General features: G+C 40.7%; 1 protein-coding gene across 10 annotated transcripts in view; it reads left to right on the top strand.

Moving 5' to 3' along the window:
* LOC110502604 (zinc finger MIZ domain-containing protein 1) overlaps positions 1–11,316 on the top strand; it is a 211,382-nt gene that overhangs the window by 161,126 nt on the left and 38,940 nt on the right. For all 10 annotated transcript variants that reach the window (XM_090217121.1, XM_090217119.1, XM_036960228.2 and 7 more), the window contains one exon: positions 7,540–7,645. In XM_090217121.1, the coding sequence (XP_090073247.1) occupies positions 7,540–7,645 (106 nt within the window). The remainder of the gene's footprint in view (positions 1–7,539; positions 7,646–11,316) is intronic.

Raw genomic sequence — 11,316 nt, 5'->3', positions numbered from 1 at the left:
CTGTGACCGAGGTTAAAGCCCCAGTCATGCTTCACTGTCTGTGCGCACACACACACACACACACACACACACACACACACACACACACACACACACACACACACACACACACACTGTGGGATTATTTAAGATAATCTTTGAAGAGGCAGGATTTGGGGTGCCAGGACAGAGAAGACATCAATTTCAAAGATTTTATTGAGTTACAGTTCATTTACGGAAATCAGTCAATTGAAATAAATTCATTAGGTTCTAATCTATGGATTTCACATGACTGGGAATACAGATATGCATCTGTTGGTCCCAGATACTGAACCTTAAAAAAAGGTAGGGGTGTGGATCAGAAAACATTCGAAGAGGTGCAAATATTGTTTTATTATACCTTTATTTAACTAGGCAAGTCAGTTAAAACTTCTTACGGCTAGTCGACGACATTCCGCTGAAATTCAGCTCGCTTAATTCAAAAATAATTTTTAGAAATATGTAACTTTCATACATTAACAAGTGCAATACACCAAATGAAAGATAAACTTCTTGTTAACTTTTTATGGCTGGGGGGCAGTATTGAGTAGCTTGGATGAATAAGGTTCCCAATGTAAATGGCCTACTCCTCAGTCTCAGTTGCTAATATATGTATATTATTATTAGTGTTGGATAGAAAACACTCTAAAGTTTCTAAAACTGTTTGAATGATGTCTGTGAGTATAACAGAACTCATATGACAAGCAAAATCCTGAGGAGAAATCAAAACAGGAAGTGCGATATCTGGGCTTTGTATGCATTCACCAGAGTCCCTAATGAAATCCCCTTGAGATATGAATGATGTTGCACTGCCTAGGGGTTCCACTAGATGTCATCCATCAATAGATATTATAATGAGGCTTCTATGTTGTTGTGGGAGTGAATGAGAGCAGAATATATCAGCTGTCCATCAAGCAGCCATTTTGTGATTGCGCTTTTTCCTCATGGTACCCACTGCGTTCCATGGCTCAAGAAGACTAGAAGGAATACTCCAGTTGGAACTTTATTGAGGCTAAATGTTAAAAACATCCTAATGATTGATTCTGTACTTAGTTTGAAATGTTTCTTCGACCGGTAATATCACTTTTTGAAGTTTTTGTCCGATATAACGCTGACCAGATTTTGCGTTTGGATATGTATACCAAACGCTCTAACAAAAGAAGGTATTTGGACACAAATAACATTTTAGAACAAAACAAACATTTATTGTGGACCTGGGATTCCTGGAGTGCTTTCTGATGTAGATCATCAAAGGTAAGGGAATATTTATCATGTAATTTCTTGTTTATGTTGACGCCATCTTTGCGGCTGTGGTGTTTTTAAATTGAGCGCCGTCTCAGATTATTGCATGCATTTCTTTTTCCGTAAAGTTTTTTTGAAATCTGACACAGCGGTTGCATTAAGGAGAGGTATATCTATAATGTGTATAACTATATTATCATCTACATTTATGATGAGTATTTCTGTTGAATGATGTGGCTATGCAAAATCACTTGATGTTTTTGGAACTGGTGAATCTAACGTGCCAATGTAAACTCCGATTTTTTTTAAATATAAATATGAACTTTATCAAACAAACATGCATGTATTGTGTAACATGAAGTCCTATGAGTGTCATCTGATGAAGATAATTCAAGGTTAGTGATTCATTTTATCTTTATTTCTGGTTTTTCTGAATGCTATATTTTGCTGGAAAATGGCTGTGCTTATTGTGGTTTGGTGGAAACCTAACATAATCGTTTGTAGTGCTTTCGCTGAAAAGCCTATTTGAAATCGGACACTTTGATGGGATTAACAACGAAAATAGATTTAAAATGATATACGACACATGTATGTTTTAGGAATTGTAATTATGAGATTTCTGTGGTTTGAATTTTGGCGCCCTCTATTTTCACTGGTAGTTGTCATATCGATCCCGGTATCAGGATTGCAGCCATAACAGGTTAATCTACCCATCGTGTCCAATTTCAAAAAGGCTTTACAGCAAAAGCACAACATGTGATTATGTTAGGTCAGAGCCAAGTTACAAAAACACACAGCCATTTTTCCAGCCAAAGAGAGGAGTCACAAAAAGCAGAAATATAGATAAAATTAATCACTAACCTTTGATGATCTTCATCAGATGACACTCATAGGACATCATGTTACACAATACATGTATGTTTTGTTCGATAAAGTGCATATTTATATCCCAAAATCTGTTTACATTGGCGCGTTACGTTCAAAACATCCAAAACATCTGGTGATTTTGCAGAGAGCCACATCAATTTACAGAAATACTCATAATAAACATTGATAAAAGATACAACTGTTATTCACAGAATTAAAGATATACTCCTTAATTCAACCGCTGTGTCAGATTTCAAAAAAACTTTACGGAAAAAGCAAACCATGCAATAATCTGGGTATGGCGCTCAGACAACAAATCAAGCCAAACAGATAACCGCCATATTGGAGTCAACAGAAGTCAGAAATAGCATTATAAATATTCACTTACCTTTGATGATCTTCATCAGAATGCACTCCCACGAATCCCAGTTCCACAATAAATGTTTGATTTGTTCAATAAAGTCCATCTTTATGTCCAAATACCTCCTTTTTGTTAACCTGTTCAGCCCAGTAATCCAAATTCATGACGCGCGATCACTAGGAGCAGACGAAAAGTCAAAAAGTTCCGTTACAGTTCGTAGAAACATGTCAAACGAAGTATAGAATCAATCTTTAGGATGTTTTTAACATAAATCTTCAATAATGTTCCAACTGGAGAATTCCTTTGTCTTCAGAAATGCAATGGAACTCAAGCTAACTCTCACGTGAACGCGCGTCACGAGCTCATGCCACTCTGCCAGACCACTGACTCAAAGAGCCCTCATTCCCCCCTCCTTCACAGTAGAAGCATCAAACAAGGTTCTAAAGACTGTTGACATCTAGTGGAAGCCATTGGAAGTGCAATTTGACCCCATAGACACTGTGTATTCGATAGGCCAAGAATTGAAAAACTACAAACCTCAGATTTCCCACTTCCTGGTTGGATTTTTCTCAGGTTTTCGCCTGCCATATGAGTTCTGTTATACTCACAGACATCATTCAAACAGTTTTAGACACTTCAGGGTGTTTTCTATCCAAATCTACTAATACTATGCATATATTAGCAACTGGGACTGAGTAGCAGGCAGTTTACTCTGGGCACGCTTTTCATCCAAACAGGAAAATGTTGCCCCCTATCTATACAAATTCTTATTTTCAATGACGGCCTAGGAACAGTGGGTTAACTGCCTTGTTCAGGGGCAGAACGAGAGATTTTTACCTTGTCGGCTTGGGGATTCGATCTTGCAACCTTTCGGTTACTAGTATATTGGGAGTAGTGCCTTTCCTCGGCCACGGTGTGTTATATGTGCAAAAGTACTATCTCACAACTCAATGAAACCTTCACTCTTGTGTAGACATTTAGATTCAAAACATACCTATTTGAAAAATACGCTGCGGGATTTTTTGAGTGAGAATTCAGATGACTTTCGAGTAGTAAGACATGTATAAAAGCAACAGATACCATTAATAAGAAGGGGCTAGAAGCCTCTTATATGGTGAGCTACCGAGTGGCTAGGACAGGCAAGCCCTATACTATTGTGGAGGACTTAATTCTTCCTGCTATGCCGAGGATATGTCTGGGACAATGCTGGGGAAATCAAACAACACTGTTTCACGACACATCAGCGACATGGCAAGAGATGTTTTGAAGCAATTTCTGCTTCGCATACAAGGCAGTAAATTCTATTCTATTCTTACAGCTGGATGAGTCAACAGACGTGGCGGGCCTGGCACAGCTCCTGGTATATGTCCGTTAGGTTTATGGGGGGTCAATTAAGGAAGACATCATCTTCTGCAAACACTTGAAACCAGGACAACAGGAGAGGGTATTTTTTAAAGTATTGGACAGCTTTGTGACATCAAACTTTGGTGTTCAAGATGTGTTGGTATCTCTACTGGTGGCGCAAAAGCCATGACAGGGAGACATAGTGGAGTGGTAATTTGCGCGCAAGCAGTTGCTCCCGACGCCACTTGGGTACACTGCAGCATCCAACGAGAGGCTCTTGCTGCCAAAGGAATGCCTGACAGCTTGAAAGATGTTTTGGACACTACAGTGAAAATGGTTAACTTTGTTAAAGTAAGGCCCCTGAACTCTCGTGTATTTTCTGCACTATGCAATGATATGGGCAGCGACCATGTAAAGCTTTTACAAAATTAAGAAGTGCGCTGGTTATTAAGGGGTAAAGTATTGACACGTTGTTTTGAATTGAGAGACGAGCTTGACGTTTTCTTTACTGACCATCATTTTCACTTGTCGCTTGCATGATGACGAGTTTCTCACACGACTGGCTTATCTGGGTTATGTTTTTTCCTCACCTGAATGATCTGAATCTAGGATTACAGGGACTCTCCTCAACTATATTCAATGTGCGGGACAAAACTGAGGCTATGATTAAGAAGTTGGAACTCTTCTCTCTCTGCATTAACAAGGACAACACACAGGTCTTTCCATCATGGTATGATTTTTTTGTGTGCAAATGAACTCAAGCTGACAGACAATGTAAAATGTGATATAGTGAAACACCTGAGTGAGTTGGGTGTGTAATTACGCAGGTGCTTTCCCGAAACAGATGACATAAACAACTGGATTCGTTATCCCTTTCATGCCCTGCCTCCAGTCCACTTACCGATATCTGAACAAGAGAGCCTCATCGAAATTGCAACAAGCGGTTCTGTGAAAATTGAATTTAATCAGAAGCCACTGACAGATTTATGGATTGGGCTGCGCTCAGAGTATCCTGCCTTGGCAAATCGCGTTGTTAAGTCACTGATGCCCTTGCAACCACGTACCTATGTGAGAGTGGATTCTCAGCCCTCACTAGCATGAAAACTAAGTACAGGCACAGACTGTGTGTGAAAAATTATAAGGAGACTCTCCAATACAACCCAACATTGCAGAGTTATGTGCATCCTTTCAAGCACATCATTCTCATTAACCTGTGGTGAGTTATAAACAATTTTTGATGAACAAATGAAGTTTTATATGTAAGATGGCTAAATAAAGAGCAAAATTATTGATTATTATTATATTATTATTTGTGCCCTGGTCCCATAAGAGCTTTATCACTTCCCACGAGCCGAGTTGTGACAAAAACTCACTTGCTTCATGACTCTCAGCGCACTCGTTATGTTATGTTTAATAAATGTATTGTATAGGGTGTGTGTGGCAGGCTTACAATGATGACAAAAAACAACATTTGAGTGTGCCATGACCGTGGTGCTAAAGAAGGTACGCAACTGGAGGTTGAATTTCTGAAGGGGTACGGGACTGTAAAAAGTTTGGGAACCACTGCTCTAAAACAACGTTGGAGGTGGCTTATGCTAGAGAAATTAACATTCAATTATCTGGCAACAGCTCTGTTGGACATTCCTGCAGTCAGCAAACCAATTGCGCCCTCCCTCAAAACTTCAGACATCTGTGGCATTGTGTTGTGTGACAAAACTGCACATTTTAGAGTGGCCTTTTATTGTCCGCAGCACAAGATGCACCTGTGTAATGATCCTGCTGTTTAATCAGCTTCTTGATATGCCACACCTGTCAGATGGATGGATTATTTTGACAAAGGAGAAATGCTCACTAACAGGGATGTAAACAAATTTGTGATTTTGTTTTTGAAAGAAATACGTTTTTTGTGCATATGGAACATTTCTGGGGTCTTTTATTTCAGCTCATGAAACATGGGACCAACACTTTACATGTTGTGTTAATATTTTTGTTCAGTTTATTTCCAGGGTCAGTTCAAATATCATATTTCCAATGTGCAGGGAAAGTGGAGCGATAGTAGAGCATGAACCTGCAGGAGCGAGTCACTGTTTTGATGTTTGCAGAGAACGACAGGCTGTTTGCCAGGGTCACGCCAAGGTTCTTTGCACTCTGGTAGGATGCAGGCCACACTGTGACGGAGAAGTCTTAGAGCGTGCAGGTCTTCCCGGGGAGGAAGAGCACAAATTGAGAGAGATTTTTTTTTTTTTTACAGAATTTCTGAATGTTGTCTTAAACTGAAGGGATAGCATCTGTAGGCCTAGTGTGTAGTGTAGTGTAGTGTAGTGTAGTGTAGTGTGTAGCGTGTGTAGTGTAAATGGACAAACTCGTCATTCTGGAAGTCACTTTTAAAGCTTCTTAAAGCTGGGTCAAGTACAAGTGTTGGTTTAGGATTACTTTTTTTTGCTCTAGTTTCCACTGTTTAAAAAAATAATAATAATCTAAAATTACTCAGTCTATAGGTTGAGTAGATGATCAAGGTTAGCAAATCTGTGCCGAGCTTTGCTCAGATCGAGCCTTCTGAACACATCTTAGGACAGTGTTTTTTCTAGGACAGCGGTGATGCGGAAGCTGTAGTCTCTCTACAGACGGGTTGCTCCCGGCAGTGTAGTACCAATGCGTCAGCTTAACCGTATGTAGAAGTTCCAGCAGTTGAGACAGACGGGACGAGTCGGAAATGGGAAGCATGTCACCCGGTAACATCACTGGCGTATCCGCTTGTTGCACCTCGCTACACATCAGCACAAGTCCTGCCCGCATTTCAAGCCCCGACAACCCAAACTCATAATTTGTTGGGAGTTGTCGGTCTCCCCAGATTTTTTTCTCCCTTTCGAAATGTCAGAGAGAAGCCGACATCCGACCCATAACTTGTGCTGTTGCCTAACTTACAATGCTCCAAGGTCTGGTATATCCAAGACTACGGATGCAGTCGGACAACTAAATCTGTGAGTTTACTGAATCATCTGATGACTGTAGTTTTTAACAGATGCTCAAACAATGTTCCTGCTGATCTTTTCATTTCCCGTCTGTGTGCTACAATAGATTCAACAAGACTTTTTACATCATGGTTCACCTCATAAACCTGTTCCAGCATAATCTCATTCTGGGAACCCAGAGCCAAATATCACATTATTCGGTAACAGAACATCAGGGTTAGGAGGTTAGTGGGACACAAGCATTTCCTAGTTTAGCAGGCATAAGATTATAACTGTTTGCTAAGGAGAGTCGAGGTACTTTCTATCGTGCTTTCATGATAAATGGCAGACATGGAACAAACATATTGGAGTGAAAAGTAGTTCACTATATAGGGAATAGGGTGCCATTTTGGGATGTACCTTACCTGGTAACCTCTCTCTTAGATCTGAAATATTCAAAAGCTCAAATAGTAACAGTTTTGATTGGCTTCAACACAAATACCCTTGAATATGTTGCAGGTAGTTACTTCCTGTGTTGATAATTCTGTGGTTGCTCACTGAGTAGTGTTCTGGTTACTTATCGATTGTTCTCTCACTTTCTCTCTCCCGTCTCCCTTCTATATCTTACCCTCTCTCTTTATCCCCCCCCCTCTCTCTATCCCCCTCTTTCTTCCTCTTCATCTGTGTCTCTTGCTCTCCCTCCCTCTTCCCCCTCCCTCTCCTCCATTCCTTTCCCCCTTCTATCCCTCCCTCTAGGTGGTGAGTCGTGTGGCAGCCCAACAAGGCTTTGACCTGGACCTAGGCTACAGGCTGCTGGCTGTGTGTGCTGCTAACAGAGACAAGTTCACGCCCAAGTCTGCAGGTAAGAGACACGGCAAAAAGACTGACTAAATAACAGGGAAATATCAGGGTCATGTTCATTAGGGCAACGTTTTGCAACGTTTCTTATTGGACAGATGCAGGTCATCCCGTCCTGTTGCAATTTGTTTTCTTCTGTTTGGTGCCAAATGTACCCAGGTGAAATAGGACTGTAAAATAAAGTGTTACCCGCGCCATGATGAAGTGCAGGCTAGGAAGTCACTGTATGTGACACAGCTAGTGTTGAACACCCCAGGCCCAACGTTTCAATCTTTTAGGAGGCCTTTTGTGTGAATTGTTCTCAGTCTGAGTTCATAAGGTAGATTATTGCATTTACTGTACAGTTGAAGTTGGAAGTTTACATACACCGTAGCCAAATACATTTAAACTCATTTTTTTTTCACAATTCACAACAGTTAATCCTAGTAAAAATTCCCTGTTTTAGGTCAGTTAGGATCACCACTTTATTTTAAGAATGTGAAATGTCAGAATAATAGTGGAGAGAATGATTTATTTCAGCTTTTACTTCTTTCATCACATTCCCAGTGGGTCAGAAATGTACATACACTCAATTAATATTTGGTAGCATTGCCTTTAAATTGTTTGACTTGGGTCAAAAGTTTCAGGTAGCCTTCCACAAGCTTCCCACAATAAGTTCTTCCTGACAGAGCTGGTGTAACTGAGTCAGGTTTGTAGGTCTCCTTGCTCGCACACACTTTTTCAGTTCTGCCCACACATTTTCTATTGGATTGAGGTCAGGGCTTTGTGATGGCCACTCCAATACCTTGACTTTGTTGTCCTTAAAACCATTTTGCCACAACTTTGGAAGTATGCTTGGGGCCATTGTCCATTTGGAAGACCCATTTGCAACCAAGCTTTAACTTCCTGACTGATGTCTTGAGATGTTGCTTCAATATATCCACATCATTTTCCTGCCTCGTGATGTCATCAATTTTGTGAAGTGCACCAGTCCCTTCTGCAGCAAAGCACCCCCACAACATGATGCTGCCACCCCCGTGCTTCATGGTTGGGATGGTGTTCTTCGGCTTGCAAGCCTCCCCCTTTTCTTCCAAACATAACAATGGTCATTATGGCCAAACAGTTCTATTTTTGTTTCATCTGACCAGAGGACATTTCTCCAAAAAGTATGATCTTGTCCCTATGTGCAGTTGCAAACCGTAGTCTGGCTTTTTTATGGCGGTTTTGGAGCAGTGTGTTCTTCCTTGCTGAGCGGCTTTTCAGGTTATGTCGATATAGGACTGGTTTTACTGCACCAAAGTACGTTAATCTTTGTCAAGCAAAGAGGCACTGAGTTTGAAGGTAGGCCTTGAAATACATCCACAGGTACACCTCCAATTGACTCAAATGATGTCAATTAGCCTATCAGAAGCTTCTAAAGCCATGAATTTTCCAAACTGTTTAAAGGCACAGTCAACTTAGTGTATGTAAACTTCGGACCCACTGGAATTGTGATGCAGTGAATTATAAGTGAAATAATCTGCAAACAATCGTTGGCAAAATGACTTGTGTCATGCACAAAGTAGATGTCCTAACTGACTTGCCAAAACAATAGTTTGTTAACAAGAAAATGTGTGGAGTGGTTGAGAAACAAGTTTTAATGACTCCAACTTAAGTGTATGTAAACTTCCGACTTCAACTGTGTCTATAAGGTTGTCTGATCACATCCTGGTCACAGAAATGGCTTGCAAGTTTTAACCAGAGCTCTGTGGGCCCATGTCAAAAGAGTTGCACTTTGTAGGGAATAAGGTGCTATTTGGAACATAATGGTCATATTTTAGGGCTTCTGTGGTTTTGTTCATTTCTGCCTTCTTTAAACTGCTTGTACAGTATCTCAGACATGACGTATGGCCAGAGTACATTATAACAGAGAGTATTTATAGTAGCTATTAATCTTTAATGTGCCATTGAGAAGAGCTGTCCGGATGGCCGGCAGCCTCACAGAAAACAGTCAACTCGACAGTCTCTACACACACACACGCACACAAACACACACACACACGCAAACACAAATGTGCACACACAACACACACACACACTACAGTAATGCTGTCCTCAGACACTTTGCCTTTCAAATCCAATTCCTCCAATCCATACCCCATTCTTCCTCATAGTGTCCATTTGTCGGAGTGAAATCTGGATAGGCAGGGACGAGGGAGAGAGAGATGGATGGATGGGTGGAGAGGTAGAAAAAGCCTGACAAAGCCATAACCAGTCAGAATAAAGATAAGGGGATGGTTGAAAGAACTTTGAGTAAACATGAATTTGATTGGCTTGTTTTTTGTGGTAAATATTTGGAATTTCGGCATTATGTGCTAGCATGTACAGTTGAAGTCGGAAGTTTACATACACTTAGGTTGGAGTCATTAAAACTCGTTTTTCAACCACTCCACAAATGTCTTTTTAACCAACTATAGTTTTGGCAAGTCGATTAGGACATCTACTTTGTGCATGACACAAGACATTTTTCCAACAATTGTTTACAGACAGATTATTTCACTTATAATTCACTGTATCACAATTCCAGTGGGTCAGAAGTTTACATACACTAAATTGACTGTGCCTTTAAACAGCTTGGACAATTCCAGAAAATTATGTCATGGCCTTATAAGCTTCTGATAGGCTAATCGACATCATTTGAGTCAATTGGAGGTGTACCTGTGGATGTATTACAAGGCCTACCTTCAAACTCAGTGCCTCTTTGCTTGACATCATGGGAAAATCAAAAGAAATCAGCCAAGACCTCCGAAAAATAATTGTAGACCTCCACAAGTCTGGTTCATCCTTGGGAGTGATTTCCAAATGCCTGAAGGTACCAGATTCATCTGTACAAACAATAGTATGTAAGTATAAACACCATGGGACTACGCAGCCGTCATACCTCTCAGGAAGGAGACACGTTCTGTCTCCTAGAGATTAACGTACTTTGGTGCGAAAAGTGCAAATCAATCCCAGAATAACAGCAAAGGACCTTGTGAAGATGCTGGAGGAAACAGGTGCAAAATTATCTATATCCACAGTAAAACTAGTGGATATAGTCGACCAGGTTTGGTCCTATGTCGACCAAACCTGAATGGCCGCTCAGCAAGGAAGAAGCCACTGCTCCAAAACATAAAAAAGACAGATTATGGTTTGCAACGGCACATGGGAACAAAGATCGTACTTTTTTGAAGAAAACTGTTTGGCCATAATGACCATCGTTATGTTTGGAGGGAAAAGGAGGAGGCTTGCAAGCCGAAGATCACCATCCCAACCGTGAAGCACGGAAAATGACCCCAAGCATACTTCCAAAGTTGTGGCAAAATGGCTTAAGGACGACAAAGTCAAAGTATTGGAGTGGCCATCACAAAGCCCTGACCTCAACCCTATAGAAAATGTGTGGGCAGAACTGAAAAAGCGTGTGCGAGCAAGGAGGCCTACAAATCTGACTCACTTACACCAGCTCTGTCAGGAGGAATGGGCCAAAATTCACCCAACTTATTGTGGGAAGCTTGTGGAAGGCTACTCGAAACGTTTGACCCAAGTTAAACAATTTATTAAAGGCAATGCTACCAAATACTAATTGAGTGTATGTAAACTTATAACCCACTGGGACTGTGATGAAAGAAATAACAGCCGAAATAAATAAGTCTCTCTACAATTCTTCTGACATTTCAC

The sequence above is a fragment of the Oncorhynchus mykiss genome, chromosome 23 (assembly GCF_057628025.1).
Source record: "Oncorhynchus mykiss isolate SJ-2025 chromosome 23, ASM5762802v1, whole genome shotgun sequence".
NCBI lineage: Eukaryota > Metazoa > Chordata > Actinopteri > Salmoniformes > Salmonidae > Oncorhynchus > Oncorhynchus mykiss.
Note: the sequence above shows the minus strand (reverse complement) of the source record. Positions and strands in the feature narration are given on the sequence as shown.